Source organism: Typha angustifolia, chromosome 4 (genome assembly GCF_048772165.1).
Source record: "Typha angustifolia cultivar Huaian chromosome 4, ASM4877216v1, whole genome shotgun sequence".
In the NCBI taxonomy this organism is placed as follows: Eukaryota; Viridiplantae; Streptophyta; class Magnoliopsida; order Poales; family Typhaceae; genus Typha; species Typha angustifolia.
Genome location: NC_133242.1, coordinates 3,755,191 through 3,779,398, shown reverse-complemented (window position 1 = coordinate 3,779,398; position 24,208 = coordinate 3,755,191). Strand labels below are relative to the sequence as shown.

The window sequence follows — 24,208 nt, the reverse complement described above, 5'->3', positions numbered from 1 at the left end:
AATTAATCTTTCCACTCTATGAGCCTTGACTTCATCAATCACTGCTTACCAACTTTAATTACTCCTCTAATTTCCTATCTCTAAACTAATTTGATCATGCTTACATGCGCAAATCTTTTCTTCACCTAACGCAATGTTGCAGTCCATCATCACATCTCTTATTAACTTAATTATCTTCACAATTTAATAAAATCAAACAAATCTAAAGTGGTCATACTCTTCTCTTCTTGTTATGGAAGACCACAAAACCCTAAGCTTAAGGGGTTTCTTAGGATTCTCCATAGGCTTTGGAATTTGGGACTCTTGGGCCCAAGCAATGGGTCTAGGTATTACAAGCATATGGTGGGTGTAAATAAATAGGAGTCACCCAACTTCATGTTCTTGAATTAAATAGGACTAGATAGATATATATATTAACAAAGACTATTGGATTAACATTCTATGCATCTGATATATGCTAATACATTGATCGCACGAATTTAACAGCTTTGGTCATATGTATTTGAATTCTAAGATTATCGCTCCGAGACGACGAGTTTGAATAAAATCATATTTATGTCTAACACAAATGAGAGCCATTAGCCCATGACTTTGTCCATGGAAACTATATATATATAAATTAATTCTTAAAAAATGTGATGCCCTTTCACATTGGCGTCAATTTTGGTTGCCAATGGAGGGAAGAATGGCAAACTTTATATGTTGCATTTTATATGACCATGTAACTTGCTATAGTTGCCTAGTCTTATTGTTATATATTTTAAATATTAACCCTTGGTTAACTTTTTAATTTTAGTAATTAAATAATTGACACGCGGGTTTACCGAAGGAAAAGGAAAAGAAAAAGAACTTGCATAGAGGATTATTTAACCTTAAGTGTTCGATATCAAAGCTAAGGGTGATTAATTTACAAGATTCAATGGAGTTAAAAGGAGGAGTTTGTGATCTCTTGTCAAAATATCTTTGCATATATATTTGAGCTTCCAGATGTAGGAAAAGTAAACCTAGTAGTCCTCAATAGTTCCACAAATAGTTTAATTCAAGTAGATTTATAGTCTAAATACGTACGATTTGTGGTTCACCTGCTCCATTAACTGGAAAGAGATTAGTCTTCGCTATATGACTTCTGGAAATAAAATACTTAATCATCAATCATATAACTACTGATCATGTATATTTATATTACATACCTTTCTCCCCTCAAACCTCATTCCAAATGGAAACATTTAATTATTTTGACTGTTCTTGGATTTTCTTCTTCTTCTTTTTTTTTTCCTACCAACAGCTTGTTATAATTTATAAAAAAATTATTCTTATAAGCTAATTAAAAAGCTAGAGAAAATGGTTAAACTCCCTCTATCTCCTAATTACATAGCTGTGACAGTAGTTATATGAGTCACCCATATGCCTAGGGTGAAGATTTAAACCCATGAGCTCAATTTATGCTAGATTAACAGTATTTTTCATCCAATTATTCCTGAATATTTTTTCTAAGAAAGTATGATATACGTTATTACTTCATTAATGAACAACTAATTATCTAATATTATATATGACTAGAGTTTTTCTTTCTTTCTTTCTTTATATCTAAATAAGTGAGGCATGAATGCACAGTAGAATGCATCGTTTTTTTGTTATCTGTCATCTATCGACGTGCAGTATTTAGGGTCGCATAAATATTAAATCATGAACTACTGGTTAGCATCAAAATAACTTGAAAACTAAGGAGGTGGATAAAGTGCTAGCAAGACCCAATTAACATCTAATTCAGGCTAGGTTGGTTGGTGGACCCAAATTAAGTGGTGATTGCTGCTGCATGATAGAGATTCTAGCTAGTCCGAGAAAGACAAAGAGAAAGACACCCAGATGTTTCCTCCATCCTCTCACTTTAATAACTTTCCTCAGCACTACTAATGAAGACTCTTATGGTCGATCCCTTCTTTCTTAAGCCTTAACCCTCCCACAACCCCTGCCCTAATTAACCAAGAAGCTAGCCATCAGCCCAAGAGATCGACACCATGGGAAGAGCTCCTTGCTGTGACAAAGCCAACGTGAAGAAAGGGCCATGGTCGCCGGAGGAGGACGCCAAGCTCAAATCCTACATCGAGGAGCACGGTACCGGCGGCAACTGGATCGCCCTTCCTCAGAAGATAGGTATACATATACATGTATATGATATTTACTACTACAACTACTGCTACTATATATTTCATGCATGTTGTTATAAATGTTTATGTGTCTATCTATGATCAACATGAGGTGAGGTGTTCTGTGATCGATGGTTTACATGGATTTTTAATCTTCTTTTTTTAGGGCTCAAGCGTTGCGGCAAGAGCTGCCGCCTCCGATGGCTGAACTACCTCCGGCCGAACTTGAGGCATGGAGGATTTTCCGAAGAAGAAGATAGGATCATATGTGGACTCTACATCAGCATAGGGAGCAGGTAGGTTTTAGGTTAAATTGTCTCCCTTTAAAGATTCATGGATTTGCATTATGCTGCGTAGAAGGAAAATACGAATAAGGGAACACAATTATGTATACAATATATACATATATAAATTCATTCTAGTCTTGCAACCAAACGTAAATGGCTGAAGGAAGGTTTATGTTCTTTATGTATGGTGTGTAGGTGGTCTATAATCGCGGCTCAATTGCCCGGTAGGACCGACAACGACATCAAGAATTACTGGAACACAAGGCTAAAGAAGAAGCTCCTAGGCAAGCAGGCACGCCGCGTCGGTGGAGCAAAGCACGAAGCGAAGAGAGAGGAGAACAACGGAAGCATGGGCATGGCTAATGATGAGAGCACACAGTGGCCCGAACAGCCCTTGCCGGCGAACGCTGCTACCGACATCGCCCGTGTAAACATCGGTGACGATCACGCGTATATCAGAAGACTGCTTCTAAAGCTTGGAGGAATTGGAGGAAGTGGTAGTAGTCATCATCAGAATCCTATAGTAGCTCACTCATTGATGCACCAATCACCGGTGCAAGTCGTTTACGATGAATCTTCTAGCTTCATCGCGCCGTATGTTGAAGGTCTGCCAAGTACTAATAATGGTTTTCGGACGGAGCTCGATGAGATGTTCCAATTCAATCAGGTTAAGTTAGAAGGATTGGATTGCTTCTATGGAGAAAGTGGAATAATGGGTGTGGAAAGCAATGGGACTACTAGTACTTCAGAGAGCATGAATTGGAGTGATCAGGTGAGTCCTTTGATGTACCCCAATGTGATTCAAAGCTTTCAAGGGATGCAACAGTGTCTTTTGGAAGAACCAGTGCACCTAGACATGCAGTGATTGACCCATATGTACATGAGTTTGGTGTAAATTTGTGGCATTGATGGGAGAGGAGGCCAGGTGGTGGTGTTGAATTCCTTGGATGCATGAACTCTCAAGTCTTTGGATACTGTTTCCTCTCTTTTTTTCTTTGGCTTCTACTGCTATGTTTATATTGTTGTTGTTGTGTGTGGATTAATTGGTTGGTCTGTTTGATGTTTCTTCATCCTACAACCCTAGGTTACATATTTTATAGACATTGTTCTCTGACTTCAAGGTACTGCATTTAGTCTCATGGCTTCTTTTGATTTGGTCACTTAGCAAGGACTGACTTGTTATACTTGTTGGGCTTCTTTTTTTTCTTTTTTTTTTTAAAATCCATGTGATGATGGGATTGGGATCAGTTGTATTTGGAATATATGCTCCACAAACTCACATATCCACATGCAAGATATATAGGCAACTTATATTATATACATATATATGTGAGAAGATATAACTCCTAAGTTCATTGTCTCTAGAATATATATGTCTCACTGGAAGAGTCAATCTCCATTTATATATGTCATTGAATGCAATAAACCAATTAATTAGTTCATATTGCAATCTAGCAGCAGATTGTTTTCTTCAATCTATGCATGGATTTCTTGGAAACTTAGGTATATTATGCTCCAATTGGGTAGTTTATGGCTCAAATTTGGGAGGTAATGGTAAAAGGAAGTTTTAATGGAAGTTCTTCTTTTAAGAAGAGTAGTTACTCATCTTGCTACATAGAATGTGTATCCATTTGAGTTTGATGAGTCTGCCATACTATGCAAACAGGATAAAAGCTTACAAATTTAGCAACATTGTTTGAGTACAGAGGAGAATGTTCAAGAAGTTATCTTGTTTTACAAGTTTATTAAGTGTTTAAGTATTTTCTATTGGCTGTCAAAGCTAGTTTTACCATGGATTTACTATCACTTAGCATAAGTCTGTCAGATTAGTAGAGAATGCAGCATGATATATACATTTCCATGAATATTGATTGATACAAACATTTTAATGCAATAGATAATTGATTAGTATTCTTTTAAAGATAAGTGAAAATTTAATAGCGCCCCACTAACTAGCAATACATCTGGATATTTAAACTTAAAACTCTTATACAACATAAGCTTCTTTAACCAACTGAGCGCTGTCTTATTGGCTAAACTTAATTAGCAGAGATATGAAATTATAATGATTCATAGACCATTATTTCAAACAAACATATCCAGTTTTTTTTTCTCTTCTTTCCAGCTATCTAGGTCTTCTCTATATAATTTGATTAGCTGAGAAATGATCGATTAAACTTTTATTTTATACCTACTTCCTTGTTAAACTATCATGCATGTATAGTAGCCTCATTTGATACAGCTCAACTTTGCTCATGCGTATCAATTTGTGGAGTCTTAAATTATTCAGAGTTTTAGTACTGTGTAGCATAATATAATGCTTCATGAAAAATGGGTTAGATGATAAATATTTATATAATGGACTAACCAGAGTTTGGTGCTTATCTTAATTAATCACACATGGTAGCATAAAAAGTACCAATATAGTAGCTTATCCTACTTCAGCTAGTCTTTTCTTTAAACCAGACATCTACTACATGAAGAAGCAATAAGGAAAATGCACTCCCTTTTTAAATTAATATGATAGCAAATGAACATTCATTGGTTTGTAATGAGTCAGTCATCATAAGTTTCTCATTAAAAATTCTAATATTTAACCAGTTTGTAAACCTAAAAAAAAAAAAGCAATTGGATTAATTAAATCAATATATAAGTAGTGGTACGTCTAATTTTAGAGAGTGTATCGAAAATATTCTACATTTTATTTTTATTATTATTCGCACCTTACAATACGGAGATTTATTATTCGATTCTTGAATCTTGTATTTAGAGAATATTTAATTTTAAAAATGGAGAAGTAAAACACCCCTAATTTGATCTTAAAATCTAGTTCTCCGTTTTTTTTACTCTAATCTAAAAAATTTTAAGAGTATTTAAGATCAGACTATTTTTGAGATATTTTAGGCAAAATGGAGAGGTCGAATAATAAATTTCCATAATATAAGATGTTAATAAAAAGGGGTTATTTTTTAAGGGATTTTTATAAATCACACCCTATATTTTGCCTATTTTATGATTCGCACCCCGTCTTTGAAGATTTTATAACACGACCCCTCATTTTCTCTATAATGTTCATTTAACACCCTGAGTTAACTTAACCTAACCATAATCAAACTGAATGATACCAAAAAGAGAATATTATGTTATAATCCTCTATGTAATTTATAACATTCCTAAATTATCCTTGTATTTATTTCTAATTTTATTCATAACATGAACATCCATATTTGTTGCTTTTTCTCAAATCATGAAGAACATCACATAAATGCCAAGCTAATCTTAAAGCTTTCCAAACGCCAAGTCGATTTTGTTGCTTGCAACCTCAAAGATGGGGAGTGAGATGAAGAAAATTTGGAGAAAAATGAAAAAAAAAAGGGTTTGAGCTAGAGAGATGAAGAAAATTAGGTAAAGTTGGGGGGAAGCTTCTAAGGCTTATACCTGGTAGGGATTTTGGAGGATTCTTGTGGGTTGTGGGTTTTGATATTATAATTTTATGAGGTAAGGTTTAATTATAGATAAGAGGATTTAGATTTTGTGGGATTAGGGTTTAGTTGGAGAAGAAGATTTTATAGAGATTTAGATTAGGTCAGAAATTTTTAAGGGTATTTTAGTAATCTTTGAATTAGAGTTACATAAACTATATAGCATAGTTAATGTCAGTTAGTTAAAGTAACGTTAGGATGTTAAATGAACATTATAGAAAAAAATGAGGGGTCGCGTTATAAAATCCCCAAAGAGGGAGTGCGAATCACAAAATAGGCAAAATGTAGGGTGTGATTTATAAAAATCATATTTTTAAATATAAAATTTCCCTTAATTTTAACATGAGAAGAATTAAGTCTCTCTCATTTAAGCAAGGACTATTTATCCCTATTTAATCAAGCTGAGTCCTATGTATATATATATATATATATTTTATCATTCGAGTCCTATGTATGTTAATATCCAAAATGGAAGTTTTATGTGCCTTCTTTCAAGTATGTTGTTATTTTCTTTTTGATAATAATCCAAGACTTAATATATTATGGGCAGTGAACTTAACCAAAAAAAGAAGTAAATTGCATGCTTAATTAAACACCCTTTTTCGCATTACACTAATTAATTGTTCTCTGCCAACTAATTTAAACAATTAACCATGATAAACTACACCAATAATTCTTAAAACCCCAAGATTATGCCTGTAAAGTTGATAAGAATATCCCTAAGCAAGTAAGGTCTTAGAGAAAGATCCCTTTGCAAAATGTCAAACTCTCACTACTTGATGGCACATGCAGTCAACCCCACAAGATTAAAGAAATTAACACACCAACCCAAGACAAAGGCTAAGAATCCAACCTCTAAATCTTACATTATTCTTGTGATCTTAGTAGACCCAATAGTTTATTCATGAGACAATGACAGTCACTAAGGAATAATAATTTATGATTTGCATGCTTAACTTTGTCTCAGCAAACACACACATAGACACTTCCAACCAAGCTGCAGCCTCTCCTTCCATGCAATATATATCACCAGGATTATATATAAACTATTAGGAATCGAGGGAAAGCAACCTGATGACTTGTTAATTATTCGAGTACAACAGGAAGATGTTGGTTTGGGTCTGATTTAATTGGTTAAAAGCAGCATTAAAGGAAGTATTAAAGGAATAAAGAGATCTGGTTAGTAGAATATCTTTATTCGATAAGTCTCTCTAATTGGATTTATTCAGATGGATTGGTCCTGTTCTTATCCGCTTCTTTTCCTTTGCTTGCAAATGAATCAATCGAGTTGAGACAAGTAAAGAAAGGGAAGATATTATTATAATGAAGAGAGAGAGAGAGAGAGAGAGAGAGGAGAAAAGTAAAAGTTTAAGAACTAAGATGATCTTGATTACGTAAAAGTGGACATGATTTAATTATCACAATCACCACGAGTTCCGTAAGGATTTTGTATTCCAATTCAAGTTTCAAAAAGAAAATAAAAGGAAGAGTGGGTGAAGTGAAGGTTTTTTTTCCTGGGTACTCTTTATATTTATATATATATATATAAAATCCTTAAGTTATGTCATAACATAATGGCTCAGATAACTATACTCTTTGAACTATACTTATGTATACCCATCTTAAGTTATTACTAGTGAATTTAAAAATAACAAAAGTATCCTTATTGTAATTTGTATAAATTCCAATCTTTTTGTAGTGTTACATATATATATATAATATTTATAAAAAGAATCCTATCCTTAAGAATACAGTCTTATGAGTTAGATGTATAAAAGAATCCTATTTAAATATATAGCCCACAAAGCCAACTCATCACCCCCTAATTGCTCGAAATTAACCCAAAAATAAAGGGCCAGAAAATGCTCTAAATGCCTCTAGGAGAATCCGATGTCACAAGTTGGAAAACAGGCAGTGAAACAGATTAATAGTAAAGACAAGCCAGATCATGCAGCAGAATATTTTCAAGCAACCCTTGTCACCATTCAGGTGTGTGAACATATCCATCCAATCAATTAAATTCCTAGGTTAGAAAAAATAACTGAGTTTAAAAAAGAGTTTCAGTCCAACCATGACTCAAGTTCTCAGTGGAAAAAACAAAAAAAAAGCAAAAGAAACATAAATATATAAGAATATTTCCAAGGGTAAGTGGTCGGAAAATGGTTGAAACTTAAGAGTTCAGAACTATCAGCTACTGCAACAAGAAGATCCGAAAGTGAAATGTACATGTCGCCTTCCGGTTCAAAGGATCTCGTTAGAAGCACCTACAAATAATGGAAAAGTTTTAGTCAAAGAAATACTAGAGTGTACCGTAGAAACATACCATCAACAAAAATGAAGTTTAAATAGTTGGCCAAAGGAATTAAAATTCTTCAGCACAATATTATAGAGGGCATCTCGAAACTCCCCTCGACATGGGGATCTAGAAGTAGATGCTTCCATGAATTGAACCCCTGGCCAAGTGGACGCAAGGACAAGTCATACTATCATACTAAGTGTTTCTCAGTTCAACACTCAAGTCTAAATCATCAAGGACCACATAGATATAAACTAATATGATGACAAAGCACAATACTGATACGGAATCAATGTTGCAACCTCGCAAGCTAATCCACATGAACATCATCATAAGATGGTAAGGTTATTCCAAGAGAAAGATATCAGCAGTAAATTTCTAGTACAATTAGCTTGCGAGAAATAGAGAACTCAACTGATTTGACTAGTACAACCCGAGCAGGATTGTAAACAAGCCATAAAATAAATTTTAGATGAATCAGAGGTTGTCTGAAAGGTTAAAGAGTCATCAACATTGTCATACCATCATTAAACAAAACAGTTGCTTACCAAGTGAAAAATAAAAAGTCTTAACCAGACACCCAAGTACTAAAATAAGAATGCTAGTAATAATGACCCAATATAGTATATCATTTGAATAGACAACTGACGCTAGTACTCTCTTTATCAATAATCAATGCATAGAGAATTTTCTAATCAACTTGAGTAAAAGTGTAAAACAAAGAAAGTTGACAATTAACAAGCAAGAACATACAGAAGTTCCTAGCAGCATGAAGTTAACTAGTTTAAAGAATATGGAACCAGGCTGGAAACAAAAAAAGATTCATCCCTATTATAATGCCAAAAATGAGAGACCGTAGTAGTTAGGCTGCAATATCAATCTAAATAAACTAGCCCTGGAACTGACATTAATTCAAAAAATTAATAAATGGATTTCATCATTCATGACGGCCAAGGATTCTCCAAATGAAATATCCAACATTTTTTAAGCACAAAATACAGACGGAAAAACTATACCAGTGTAGGAAAAAGAAAATGTCAGGAGGAATTGAAGGTAAAACTTTTAATCAACTGGATCACTATATGGCATTATACATTTAAGTACCAAGGCCTATATGCAAAGTTAAGCAACAATGGGAAAACAGATCTTTCAAGGAAATACTCCAGACAAGAAGGAAACATTAGATAAAATAAGAGAACATCAGTTTTGTTAAAGAAAAAATATTGAAAGCTTGCCCTTTTGCAGCAGAGACATACTACTAGTAGTTGTCATAAATTCATAATACAACAGGGTTCAGATAATACACTAAATATAGTTCCACCATCAACAATTGGTACCAATATAATTAATATTTGTTTCTCCTTCACAGCTGAGGTAGGACATTAACAAATAACATTTGGCTGTGATCAGCTTGGATCTTCAATTGCATACATCACATATCACTTCAAACTTAGAAGATGTATTACCGTCAGAACATCCAAAAAATTTCAGGATGACTACATCATATGTTTCACTCAACAAGTGCCGGAGCCCTATGCCAAGGATGCTTAACTAAATTAGCCAACAATAGTTTCCCACTATCATAGCACATATTTCCAACTTTTAATTATCATCGTATAGCAAACACTTCTATAGTTAAAATTCAATGACAAACCTAATTCTCATCATTGCCATAAATGTCACATTTATTCCTTCCTACTAAATATACCCTTATTGTTAAACTGTCTTCAGTTTCTCACAATCAAAAAATTTCCCCCACTTTGTTAGTTGTGGAAGTTTAACTTGACACAGTTAAGCACTGATAATAACTCAGTTCCGTTCCGTAAGGAAATCTTATTACTTAGACAACCCCACAATCAAATTTCATTCCGCATGAGGCGCAACCTCCCCCGATACAATTCAAATCCTCAAGTTGCATGTATTCACCATAAAACTTGACTTCCAACATTCTTTAACAACCATTATCTTTATGTACAGTTTACTAATCAAAGAACAAAGGAATTAACTGACAATCGGACATCGTGACTTAATTTTGGCACAGTTAGTGACACATTTAGTCAAATTTCAGAAAATTGGGTAACTAAGTTTTTTTCGTCTGGCAGAACATCCTGCTGTACTAAAGCTTGAAAAAGGTCGTCTTGCAAGGAATTCATGAGCATGAAAGTTGCAATAACTCTTATAGATAATGATTAATAATGAATTAATATCTTAAAAGGATGAGAGGCCAAATGAATATTGATTAGAAGACATGAGCAAAGAATTAGAGATGGGCCATTATAACGAAGAAATAAAGAAGAAAAAATGATAGACCAATAAGACCCTTGAGAAGAAGCAAACTAAAAAGTGTTACAGACTAGATCTTGAATAATCTAGACGTAAGAAAATTATGATATTTTGATAGGAGGAGAACCATGAGAATGATCAATACTATGAGAATATAAAAGATCAAAGTGCTCAAACAGATCTTATGCAATCAACCTAAATATTCCACTGAGCCAGCATACTATTGATATTACCCTATGCAAGGTATTTGTGATGCATATGCACCACTTTATAAACTAAGACAAAAATATGAAAATTACATTGTATATATTCTTCTGTGCACAAAGCAGCATTCTTCTGCAAACTAATAAAAGTAACTCTCGATATAACAACTGGAATATTCAACGTTAAAAGTGATAAGATATTAAAGAACATAATTGCATTGATAAGTTAAGTCTAATTATAAGGAAGTATTTAGATGCATAAAGCTAAAAACTAAAAGATGTGCTCTATTGAACTAGACTTCGTAGTCCTCGGGGAGGGGCTAAATCCAAATTCAAATGGTTTTAGATCAACCAATGCAGTGTGCAAGGGAGAGGACAATATATGCAGACTTAACCCCATTGCCTGAACATGAGGATAGCCTTAAATCTTAAGCCAAATGAGACCCTTATAAAAATTGTACAAGTTACTAACTGATAAATGCAGACCACCTAACAGGGGTTAAAGTAGACATTGACAAATACCAATATCTATGTTTTATTGTTTTTTTTCTTCATTTAGATGTAACAAGTAACAAGCCAAAGCAATGTAGAAATAGCTTTTCATAACCTGGAAGCCAGGGAAAAGCACCGAGTACCAATGACTGTTAAGATCTTTATGATAAACATAACAGCAAACTATATTTCTCTTTTTTCAGGTATCAAACATGCAAGACATAACTAAAAATAAGAAAATGCCTTATCAAACATATACACAAAGTTGTCAGTATGTTTAATGTGCCAGTAGAAGGTTTCAACTAACATACTACAAGATCTTCCAGACACAACCATGCTATCCTGGCTGTAAGAAAGAATATCACAATAACAGCAACGCGTACTGCATATGCTAGAATATGAGTAGTCTACCAAAAGACAGGTTCAGTTACTCAGAAATGGAATTTCAATCATCAAACACTACATAATCTCCAGATGTCAGCTGCACTGAAACTGATTAACGTTATACAGAATAATAACTAAGAAATAACACTGGTAATAGATTCAGAAAGAAATAAGGGAAAAGGGAAAAGCGGAAATCTCGAAGTGATGGTACGTACCAATCAATAAATCATTGAGTATCTAGATATGGCCTGGCTGCACATCTACTTCGAGGCCAGATTGATTATTTTCTGTTTCTGGTTGCTCGTCAAGGTCAGATTGTTTATTGTCTGTTTCCAGTTGCACATCAGTGTGTGTTTCTGACTGCACCACAACGGTAGACTGATTAATCCCTGCATCTGATTGCACCACAACAGTAGATTGATTATTCTTTGCATCTGCCTGCACCACAACCGTAGATTGATTATTCACTGTATCTGATTGCACCACAACGGTCGATTGATTATTCATTGTATCTGACTGCACCACAACCGTAGATTGATTATTCCCTGCATCATTTATATAGCCACCATAGGCTCCATTTGAGTAACCTGGAAGCATGGGAACATTGACAGAGGGCACCGGACTATGCCTCCCTATCATTGCTTGTGCAGACCAAGGGTTCCCTGTGGTTGGTCCAAGTCCAGAGTAGCACATTGCATCATAGTCATTAATGGCAAACCCTGCCCCATAACCACCTCCTGGATATGTATATGGATGATAAGGTGCTGATGCAAAACCATAAAATGTATCATATCTTGGACCATAAGTTGGATAGTTACCAATAGCAGGAACACTTCCACCAAATGTATTGAAAACATAACCACTGCCATTATAAAAGTCATTATTGCTATGGTTTCTATTATCCTTTGGCACTGCTTTTTTGACCTCTACCCTTTTATCATTCAAATAATGGAAACTGTTCTTCAACACTTCTTCAACAGATGTCTCTAAGTCGAAGGTAATAAACCCAAAGCCTCTTGGTCGCCGCGTACTATTATCATACATAACAACTGCATCAGTTATCGAACCAAAGGCCTCAAAGTACTTTTTAAAAGCATCATCCGTAATACTCTCAGGTAAGCCACCAACAAAAATCTTCTTCAAGTGACTACCATTATTGTCGTTAGCAGTGTTCCAACTTTGCACTCCATGTTGATAGGGGCCCTGATTCCCGTATTGGTGCTGGAAGGTGTGGTGACTCCGATTCTGATAATTCTTTTGCACTGCTGGTCGCACTTCCACCTAAAGACGAAACGAATAAAATTCAAGAAAAGCTCTCTCTTTTACATATAAAGTACAAAAAGAATCAAATTCATGCAACAGCTAATTAAAGATTCCATCTATCAAACAAAAAATAACCCAAAAAGAAAACTTTTTTTTTTTAATTTTTCTCTCGAGTGAAAGAAGAAACACTAACCGTTCTACCACCGATGAGATGGCTCCCCTTCTCCTTCTCGTCCAATGCCCTCGCCGCCGCCTCAGGATCCACAAATTTGACGAACCCAAATCCCCTCCCGCTCCTAGTCTCCCGATCCCTTATCACCAGCGCCTCCTTCACCTCCCCGTACTTCCTGAAGTGCCCCGCCAGTTCCTCCTCGGTCGCGTCCGACGAGATCCCTCCGACGAAGATCTTGCCCTTCTCCGAAGAAGACGAGGAGGACGGTGAAGGAGACGAAGAGGCCTCCATCTCCCCCATAAACCCTAGAAAACCACCAACCGACGGCGAAGAAACCCTAGACACGCAAGCGAGGAGGTGCGCTAGGGTTTTCGGAAAACCCTAGAATAAATTCGGAAGCGGGCGGGACGCGGCGCGAGGAGAAGAGGCAGTGACGAAGAGCGAGGTTTAGCGGTGGTTGGGGTTTTAATTTGATGTACTAAGTTTAAATACTTACATCTCGATAACGTCAATATCTAATCAAACTTGTAGAGATAGAGACCAACTCAAAACTCTGGATACTATATAGATAACGAGATAAATACATTACGGATAAAACTCTACTAGAGATAAATATATTACGGATAATTATAATTAGTTTGGCACAATTGCACCGATAACTCTCTACAATTTTTTCCCAAGGTGCTCTTCCTATCTATTATCCTACTTTCATTAAAATAAAATAAAATAAATTCGAATCAAACTTCTCTTAACTCCATTTGGATAGTTGAGCAAGGATATGGGCCGGATCACAAAGATCCGGCCCAACTAAAGCCCATCCTGAAAGGCCCAAAAGTCAACATTAACTAGCTTAGTTTTATTTGGGCCAACCGAACTTAAATATTTGTTTACGGCCCAACCCATCAATTACTCAGGACGGCCAGGTTCGGGCTGACTACTGCCCACTAACCCATTAGATATTAGGCTTAGGTTAGATATAATGATTCTAACATAATGAGTTAAATATAAAATTTTGGGCTAAGTTTATATACGAAAATATTTTAGTTATCTTTTATGTGAACATACTTATATATTAATATATAGTTTATTAAATATCTAATGTGAGACTAAAAAAATTATAGAAATATGTCGGCATAATAATCGTGTCTACAAATAAGGCCATGTCATCTGTATAATCTAGTCCAAGATGCTGATAAGAATGTATGTACATGATGCATGAGTTTTAAGTTCTTTGGTTTTATTTGAGTGTCTCATTTCAGAGGCGATTGTAGTTATTAGAGACACACTATCGAATATATATATATATATATATGTTTATGCATATGACATCAGTACGATTGGTCCTCATTTGGGTCTGTTTGGGTTATCGACACTATGAAGATAGATCACCCAATAATTAACCCATTAAAGAGACAATAAACTAGTCAAATTTGTCAACAAAAGAACAAAAAGAAGACCAACATCCAGTTCAAGATTTTCAAACCCTAAATCTAGGATGATTCGTTCTTGACAGGGAAAGGGTCGTCATCCTTTTTCACATCTAACTCGAATTCTGGGGCAGTTCTTACTGGCGCCTTGTGAATGTTCTATATACTTCCAATATAATGGAACCTAGTTATCCGCTTAATTTAATGATAATAATATTGTAACTTGAAGCAAGAAATTAAAGTAAAAATGTTTAATCTAATCACTATATAGTAAGTTAATATCCTTCACCATTATATTATATATAGAGAGAGAGTGAGACATAAATCCTAATAGTATCTGCCTCACCACTTATTTAAGCCCCCCTTACACCTTTCTCTCCTCTTCAATTCCTACAACTCTTCTTCATTCACCTTCCTTTTCCCTTAGCCCAATCCAAGTTACTAGCCATGCCCAAGAGTCTCATGCTTCTTCTCTTCATTGTCATCCTCCTTTCACTCTCCCTGACCCAAGGTTCAAGTCTTGAACCATGGGAACCAAAGAAGACATCTCTTGAGGTATTCTATAATCTATATCAATGCTCTACTTAATTTCTTACAACTTTGGCATGGTTGATATCAAGGTTTTCTTATTGTGAATTTTTTATAGGGTGTGGAGTTGGAGGTCCCTGAGAAGATAGAAGGATGTGAAGCAGTTGGAGAGGAGGAATGCATGATGAGGAGAACTCTTGATGCCCACACTGACTACATCTACACCCATGAGAAGCACAACTAGTGGGAGGATGTTGCTAATAAAATGGTGTTTCTTTGTTATGCAACCTATACGCTAATACAAGTCCTATGTACTTGTATGGTGATATTGTTAAGATTAATACTATCTACTTATATGGAGATATTACTTGTTGGATTTTTGGGTGTTGGTGTCTTTGAGTCAATGATTTATCTCCCTGCGTCGAAATCTCTGATGTATGATCTGATATCATTTCTGCATGCTAGATTTTTAGTGTTTTCTAGAAATTGATTGATGCTTTTATGCAGAATTAACCAGCAGATCTTGACCTATACCTGGGGACTCTGATTAAAAACCAAAAACTTTTAATTGCTTTCTCTTTCCTGAAAAGTTTTAGCTAGGTTAGATTACAAATCTTATGTCATAAAATGATGTCTTGCCACTACCTCATGCAAACTTTACTGAGTAATTTCTCTAAATAAGAACTAAAAAAAAGCAAAGCCATCCTCTTATTGAGTAATACTTCATGGGAACTAATGATCAAAGAAAAGAAATCAAGAAATTAGAGGGTCTAATCCGAATCCACAAACCGAAATCCATTCTCCACTTCAATTTCTAAACCTTTATGGGTTCTTGATAATGCCCTGTAGTAAATGTTTCAGAAGTATTAGATGTCATAATTTTGTGTACATACTATTGTTGAACAGCTAATACAGCATTCCTTACAGCAAGGGCTGCAACAGGGCTTATGATATTTGGCATTCAAATGTGAAAACAGAGATAGATAAATGCAACAGTTCAGAAGCTTTGCAAACAAATCAAAAGAAGAAAAAGATCTTGGATGTCATTCTACCAATATTGCCAAATAAAATTTCCATCTATTTGTTTGTTGGACAACTTATCATTGTGAACAAACGAGTAACCATATCCATCAAGAAGTTACTTCCATAAATTATGTCACAGACATGCATAAGGAAGTAACAAGAAATGTCTCTCTAGAACTGTAAGGCATTCTACACCTCAGAATCAAGATCCAACACACATTCTGTATTCGACACAAACTATCATTGGTTGCAGTATTACCGAAGAAAAAGTTGCTCCAAGAGAGAGAGGTACTGAAGACAAAAGAAAAATATTTGTCCACACCACACACTTCCACAGAATTTGCATAGCACCTGCTAACTTGTGCCAGTCTGCCCCTCTTTTGCTGCTTCTTCCTGCAGCTTCTTTGTCCAATACTTCTCAAGAGGAGGTCCAAATATCACATTTCCAGAGACCACTCCAATCCTACAATAGTTGCAAATTGTTCAGAGATAAAGCAATTGGCTCACGCATAAGGGAAAGAAATGATGTGCGAAACCTGCAACGAAAAGTGCAAATTGATTGAAGTTCTTTGTTCTATGCTTGCTGCACAACATTCTGAGAAGAAAGAGGGATGATGCAACAACAAGGGCAATACTAGTTGGTCTATTGATTTCATGCCCTCTAGGTTTAGAATCTGACCTATAAGCATTGACTTTGATCAGTAAAGACCAAGTAGATTAGTTTCAGTGCCCATCATTCCCTCCTAAAACTATGGCTACTATGATGGAAGACTGAAACCAAAATTGGATAATTCTGTTGGTTTCAATTTAGAACAATTCAGATGAACTCAGGTAGAAAAGAAACATCTCAGTTTAGAATATTCATGGTGGTTGCAACATCCAGATATTAAAACATATAGAGGGTAAAAACTTTGTATGAAATAGGACCTCGAACCATAGGATGTGGTGTCATACATTAAAAAAAATACCCCTAAATCAATTGATATCCAGGGAATGAGATGATTCCAAAGGAAAAAAATTTAGTTAATTAGAAATCTCAACCCTACCCAGTTATAGGAATTGGGATGCCATCCTAAGAAGAAAAATTAGAAAAAGATCACGTCTTTCCGTATTCTTCTGGATACCCAACAGCTTAAGTTCCTCTCGGGTTAAGATCAGCTACTAAAAGCATCACAATACCGAGATAGAAAGCATTCGTCGCATATATGCAAAGATTTAACTGAAAAATTGCAGCAAAAGATAGCAATAACCAGCTTAAACGATAAACAAACTGTAAAGAAAATATCATAATAGAAGCTGTGAGAAGAGAAATTAGGGTGACGAGGGGAACTCACACGACCGCGCCCATCACCATGGGAAACGACAGCTTTCTCATGGCGACTTCTTCGATCTTCCGACGCCGGTAGGAAGAAATGATGGATATGTCTAGACGAACCAAATCGCGCTGATCCAACGGCTGCGATTTGGTAATTCTATGGCGGGTCGGATTCAGAAGGATATTGAATCCGGACTTAGATACGGACTCGGACGTCCTTATCGGGTACGAGTCATTGTAAGTTTTATCCGAGATTATGACCAAACTAGCTCTTTTAAATTGTATATGCTGAAATAGGCTACACCTCAAACTTAATATCAAAAGATTATATTTTACTATAGCCCTAAGTAACCCTAAACTGTTAAGCCTACAAGAAAAAATGTTGATCATGTCGGTATTTTTTTCGAGTAAAACACTGATAATGCCTTTTAATTTAAAGAAAAAATACTGAATTTTTTAACATTTTACTAGTGAAAAAAGATACACATAAAATGTTAGAACAATTAAGTGTCTTATTATTAAAAGTATAAAATTATTTAAAATCTTATTAAGATGTTGAACTACTCACTTTCGCATATCATAACTTTCTAATCGGTAGTCCATTTTAGACATATAATATGTGTCGCTATGAAAACAATAAAAATGAAAATAATGATTTTGATCGAGCTTAGCCGGACCTCAATCAAGAAAAATATTGGTTAACCTATAAAGAAAAGATTCTTAATATCGAAACTTTATGCTCAATTATCTATTTAATCATAAAATGTGTCATCGTAGACATATGAAAAAATATATGAGTTGAAATCATGTAGTCGTTTCCATAGTCGACTATGCTCAGAATTGTAATCACAAATTTTAATAGTAAAATTTAGATAAGTTTTTTTTTTCCTGATAAAATGCTTAACTATTCAGTATTTTCTAAACCATAAAATATTAAACAATTGAATATTTTATAAAATAAACTTTTCGATATTTTCATCTAAAGGTAAAACAAAACTCTTTATTTTAGTTAGGCTACAGTAAAATAGACTCATTTTAGTATTAAATATAAGGTATAATATATTTGAATAAATAAAATATAAATGACAACTAGTATGGTCAAAAACTCGTTCTATCATAGAAAATTTTCAAATAGACCTCTACATTTTTATTTTTTTTCTAATTCACCCTTCATTTTGAGGCTTTTATAACTCTAACTGCTCATTTCCTATTATTTTTATCTAACATCTTACTATTATTTTGACTAGCTAATACTAGCCATGTTATATATTTTATGGAACTCTACTAATTATATTACTAGAATATTTATGAAAGAAATTTTGATCTGGACGCTCACCAGCTAAATCCTTTCTAAACCATACTCCACCCCACGATAGAAACAAAATCTGATCCAATCGATTTGCTACTTTGTGTTAAGACAATCATGAACATCCCAATCTTAATTTGCAATCAACTATAACAAACAGTCCAACTTACCTCTTATATATCTGCAACATTATCAATGAGTGGATTTGATCAGCTTGAATTATTATATTTAGAACAAACACAATTAATTATTCACACTTAAACATCAGTGCCGGCCATCGGGATGCTTCAGTGTAACTCAATGATTCAACCATGAAAGAAAGATACTGCCAAATGGTTGCGATAATAACTCGAAGGCCTTATTATGTACAAAATGGTCAGCAGTCCATACAACTCGGAAGCAAAGGAAAGGTACAGACGTGGAGAGCTGAATAGCTTACAGTACATGCTGCACCATATCATTCTGCGTCAAAATCTTCTATGTCAAGCCAATCATTCGATTCCTTAGTTTCTGGACTGGTGGAAAAGCCTTCCTTCGAACCCAGAGAACCTTTGTTTAACTGAACCCAGCCTCTCGGATTACTTGTTTGAGAACTAATTGCATCCGGCCGAGATTTTGAGCTAATCTGCTTGATCTGATCATCAACATCATCATCATCATAATCCTCCAGATCACTGAAAGATACATCTTCTTCTGGCCCTAGTGGAATAACGGTACGTCTTGTGTTACTAATGTCAGTCGTCTCCTCTTCCGACCAGTCCTCACCATCATCTTCGTATCTCTGTATGGATATTTCTGATGACTCAACTGGCAAATCCTTGCTCTCATTACCAGTTGACAGCTCTTCTTCAATTACAGACTTGTCAACAATTTTTATCTCAGTTTGAAGTGGATGCTTTTCGGTCTCTCTGTCTGCCACAGGATTAGAAGTAAATTCTTGGAATGAGGATGTTATCAACTGGCCAGATTCATTTTGCGTATCCGAAGGCAATATTATTTTTTCTTCAGCAGGGTAGGCAGTAACATCATCTTTCTTAGAGGAGGATTCTATATCAGACTTCTCAGATATTACTGGCTTGGTCTGATACTGCAAATCTTGCAATAACATTGTTCTGGCTTCAACAATCTGCATGAATAAGAGGATGTGAAAGGATGCTAAATACATCGTAGAGCAATTGTAAATATGTCTAGAAGGTATTTAGAACAAACAACTCCAACATGGAAACCAGAAAGAAATAAAAACAGCAACATTGGCTTCATTCTGGAACTTACTCCAAGTCACAATACCCGTACTTGATTACCCAAACTACAGAGAACAGTATATGTTATACATATCTACAATTTCTTAAACCAAGTCCCGCACCATAGCTTTCATGTGCCAGAGCAGCTAAATTATGGTGTACTAGGATGGGTGCCAGACTTCTAGCTGAACTGGTCAGACTTTATCTTTATTTTCGACTGGAATCTGAACTTCAGGCCAAGCATGGACTTGCCAACCTCACCCAAAGCCCATATTATATTCTTAGTCAGTGCAGGATTAGTAGAGCTTTAGACACTTTTATACTAAACTTGTCCGACAAGCTCAAAAAGGGTTTCAACTGATTAGTAATGTGTGATCGCACCCAAAAAAAAAGGAAAAAACAAAACAAACAATAAGGCCAAGCTCAGACTGCAAACCTGATGAGTCTGGCTATCTGGCTGACGTGGACTTACAGGTACCAGTAAAATAGACCATTTGTTGAAAAAAAAAAAACAGAATAACATGACAAAAAGAATAAACCTAGCAAACAGTCAAACCTAACACCCTCCTAAACTAGTACCCTCTGCAAAAGAAAAGAGAAGGAAACCCACAACTACTCACAAGAAAAGGAATCATATTTTTACAGAAAGGAAAAAAGAGAACTCCAGTAAAATTGCAGCTCACATCACCCAACTATCTTCCAACTCATTCCCCATGATGTATGTTTTATTCTTATGATTGATTCACTTTTTTGCCTTTTTGCAGTGTTTACTTATCATTAAAGCCTACTAAACAAGTACTAAACAAGTATGAAAGTTTGTCATGACCGCTGTCTGACCCTGGAGGAAGTCGAAGCTGAAATTCCAATAAAGTCCCGTAAAAGTCTGTGAGGGACTGTTCTTTTGCATTTAGGTCCTGTATCAGTTGGTTCAGACAGTTCTTTCATCATATGGTCCTTAAGTCAGCACATGTAGGTCACATGCTGGCAGTTGGATAGCGGAAAAGTCAAGATTTGGTTAATTCAGGGTCTTTAAGTCAGCACGCTTTCCTCATGTGCTGACAGTTTGGTCAGAAAATCCAGTCCAATTTCAGTTAGTTGGAGGAGGAATTGGGGATCTGGAGGAGATAAATCAGCTGTAATCCCCAACTTAGGGAACAAGTTTTAGTATATGCATCAAAGGAGTGGCCCTATCCCGAGCTGGGGAAAGAAGTTCATCCAAATTAGTAAGAAATTTAGTATTTTCTGCTGTTTTCAGGTCCAGATTGCAGGTTTGCAGTAACTTCAGCTGCAGTGGTGATCGGAGATCACAAAGTTTACAAGACAAACTAGGTTTAGAAGGAAATAATTTACAAAATACAACCTTTCAAACTTCCCACTAGTAGTTCTACTACTCGCCTAATTCAAGCTGTTATAATGGTATACAGTGCAGCCAACTACCAAAAAAAAAAACGAAACACATGAATTATGATTCTATATTGTATTATTTTTTGTATTAAAATGTGTGAAAATGATTTTGAGAGTTTAAACATGCTGAATTCCATTAAAGATAACTACAAGTTGTGAAGGCATAAACAATATTTTTTTTGTGCAAACAACATACCCTTTATATAGCTTTTGCAAGCATTTTAAGCCAGACCAGATTACAAATCAAAAGAGTACTAATTCACTGTGTACAGCATGTTTTCTTGGCACCAAAATCACAATATCAAGTAGTCAATATATTGATCATAGTCAAAGGTTTGCTAATTCACATCCATATAACTTCAATGAGATGAATAGGAGGAAGGCTATAATTTCTGTTCAATGTAACTGTTTGACAAGGCATCATCACTGTGAAGACTTATAAAAGACTTCTTTGGGTGATAGACGAGAACAAGTAACAAATTAGTGAATAAAATCATGTATCCAGATTATCATAAACATCCTAATTCCTAAAGCACAACTACTTACATTTCTATATTCATATGTCTACAATCATCGAAAGATAAACTGTGAATTGATGATTTTTTAAACCAAAACATGCCAATCACGATTAGAGAAATAAAAGAGTGACCAAACTTACTTGAGGCGTTGAAAGAATTTCAGCATCATGCTTACTGAGTCTTGAATGCAGCAACACAAAATAGATCTTCCAAAAGCACCCTTCACTCATATGACTTGGGCAAAGTTCAGTTCTCAGAGCCGCCAAACTGGGTGCAAGATGCTCTACAGACATTGCATGCTCTTGTTGAGCATCTGACATTTCAAAATCTAGAAGAAAATGGCAATATATATTTATTATTAAACTGGAGCAAATATATGACAAGTATGCCCATAAATGGGAAATCATTTCTTTCCAATATAAAGAAAATATTAGAACATCACATGTTTAAGTAGGACCCTCTTTCAGTAAATGTTGCTTAACTTAACTACAATTAGTAATGTTAAAGATATTGTAGATAAAGAAGTTTTCAGTCATAAATGACATGTGGTTAGTGGTTAACTGGTTACATCTCTGTGAATCATTGTTAAACCAATATAACTATATAAGTGGCAATGGTTTACCAGTACCCTCTTTACTTAGATATAAAGCAACGTATGCAGCTATTAACGAGGCAAAGGAGAAGAAATCTTTAAGTGCAGTCGTACTAAATAAGCAAGAAAATACTTTAACCCTTGTCATGATTTTGAAATAATATAGTCCGTATGCAAAATGAGATTCAGTGATTAACATACATGGTCAATTTTTTAGCTTATGAGGCCAAACAATTACATTAGAAATACGAAAATAGATGATGTCTCCTCTAAATCTTATCCATTTGCTCAAGGGGATGTATCAAAGCACAATGCATGTGCATTCAGAGTTCGAGTTAGTATGCAACTATGCATGGGTTCAGCAGTTCACACAGCTTCCTTATGTGATTTAAGGAATAGAAAGAACATTGATTTACAAGTATAAGTCAAAGTGCATGTTGAAGAAATCAATACTTACAAAAGGAAGCCTCAAACAAGTATTCAAATGCCACAGCCTAATCATGTTACAATCAGCAACATTATCAGAAAAACTAGCATAGGCAAAGAATGAACTTTTTCTTGGACTTGTAAGAACTCAAACTTTTGACTGGTCAGACATTACAGGCTCACGCTTCACTGTCTAAGGGTAACTATAACAATAACAAAGGGTGAAGCTTACTATTTCTTCCTTTTCTATTTAATCTACTTCTGTTTATCTCCAAAATAGAATGGAAAATCACATAAAGCTACATCATATCACGAGTGCAACTGAAAGGAATCAAGAAATCAACACTAGCTGCTTTTCTTTTAATCTTTTGTGCCCCCATAAATGATCAATTTCTGATGTATCCCTCCTAATAAACACAAATACTCTAAAGAGACTATCTTAATTCCTATTCATAAATGAGGTACGACTGATAGAGAACCAAAGAAGCGTGTGAAAAAAAAAGGCATTTCCTAAATTGGATTAGAGGTATAATTCACAGTGTATAAAGAATTAAGGACATATCGAACCCTAAATAGGAAATAGGAGAAGGATAAAAATCCAAACCATTAGAATCCCCATCATCGTGGAATGCCGGAAAATCCAACCAAGTCTCCGAATGCATCGAGATGTTCCTCGCAAACGCCAAAACCTCTTCGGTTATCCCCACAATTCCAACTCCCACATCCTCCTCCTCCTCCTCCTCCTCCTCCTCCTCACCAAATGGCAGAATAGACGACGCGATCTTAGAAATCTCGGACACCGCGTTGGCATTCGACAGCATCGAGATCCCGCTCCTCAGCTTCCCCCCGATCTCCGCGAAATCGCTCCGGATCCCGGCGATCCTCGGCGACTCCGGCGAAAGCTCCGCCGGAGGAGGGGAGGGAGAGGGAGGGGAGAGGAAGGATGCGAAGCCCCATAATTGGCGGGTTAGGGTTTGGGTGAGCTCGGAGATGTCTTCTTTGACTCCGCGGGTTGGGGTTTCGGGTTGCTCTTCTTCCACTCCGTGCTCTTGGGATTGATTTCTTGGATCGGCGTCTTCTCCTTCCTGATCGCTGTGGTCGGAGCTCAGAGAGCTCACGAGAGACTTCGCCAGCCATGACATCGTTGTCGTCGAGACGAGTGGGCTTCGGTTTGCCTTTTATTACCCTCGACAGCCGGTCGAACGAATAGGATTTCTTTTTTTTCACACGCCGGAGAGACGGGATAAAGTACTAATCCTCTTACAGAGAGGCACTTAAGTTTTACTTAACATTTTAGTTACTTAGTATAGGTTATATGGGTAATCAAATAATTGTTTTGAATCAAATACCGTCGAGACCAACTCCATATTATTGCGCTGTCGAGTTGTTTCTCCAAATTAACCGCACTGTCTAGCCATC

General features: G+C 35.7%; 3 protein-coding genes and 2 long non-coding RNA genes across 5 annotated transcripts; 2 read left to right on the top strand and 3 right to left on the bottom strand.

Annotated features, from left to right (window-relative positions):
* Positions 1 to 1,854: 1,854 nt before the first annotated feature.
* On the top strand, positions 1,855 to 3,439 carry LOC140759335 (transcription factor MYB106-like). The gene is made up of 3 exons (XM_073095866.1): positions 1,855 to 2,154; positions 2,314 to 2,443; positions 2,630 to 3,439. The coding sequence occupies exons 1-3, from the start codon at positions 2,019 to 2,021 to the stop codon at positions 3,297 to 3,299; spliced, it is 936 nt and encodes a 311-aa protein (XP_072951967.1). The 5' UTR covers positions 1,855 to 2,018; the 3' UTR covers positions 3,300 to 3,439.
* A 4,421-nt stretch (positions 3,440 to 7,860) lies between these two features.
* On the bottom strand, positions 7,861 to 13,516 carry LOC140759625 (heterogeneous nuclear ribonucleoprotein 1-like). Its single transcript, XM_073096236.1, has 3 exons — positions 13,031 to 13,516; positions 11,790 to 12,855; positions 7,861 to 8,180 (listed from the first exon to the last, which is right to left on the bottom strand). Exons 1-2 carry the CDS (start codon positions 13,307 to 13,309, stop codon positions 11,812 to 11,814), a joined length of 1,323 nt encoding a protein of 440 aa, XP_072952337.1. The 5' UTR covers positions 13,310 to 13,516; the 3' UTR covers positions 7,861 to 8,180; positions 11,790 to 11,811.
* Positions 13,517 to 14,771: 1,255 nt separating this feature from the next.
* LOC140759438 (uncharacterized) lies at positions 14,772 to 15,340 on the top strand. Its single transcript, XR_012104233.1, has 2 exons — positions 14,772 to 14,991; positions 15,083 to 15,340. It is a non-coding gene; the product is annotated as an uncharacterized lncRNA (long non-coding RNA).
* Positions 15,341 to 15,987: 647 nt separating this feature from the next.
* Positions 15,988 to 17,441, bottom strand: LOC140759271 (uncharacterized). The gene is made up of 2 exons (XR_012104213.1): positions 17,322 to 17,441; positions 15,988 to 16,450 (listed from the first exon to the last, which is right to left on the bottom strand). It is a non-coding gene; the product is annotated as an uncharacterized lncRNA (long non-coding RNA).
* Positions 17,442 to 18,758: 1,317 nt separating this feature from the next.
* On the bottom strand, positions 18,759 to 24,009 carry LOC140758922 (uncharacterized). Its single transcript, XM_073095327.1, has 3 exons — positions 23,394 to 24,009; positions 21,912 to 22,099; positions 18,759 to 19,734 (listed from the first exon to the last, which is right to left on the bottom strand). Exons 1-3 carry the CDS (start codon positions 23,929 to 23,931, stop codon positions 19,066 to 19,068), a joined length of 1,395 nt encoding a protein of 464 aa, XP_072951428.1. The 5' UTR covers positions 23,932 to 24,009; the 3' UTR covers positions 18,759 to 19,065.
* Positions 24,010 to 24,208: the final 199 nt, after the last annotated feature.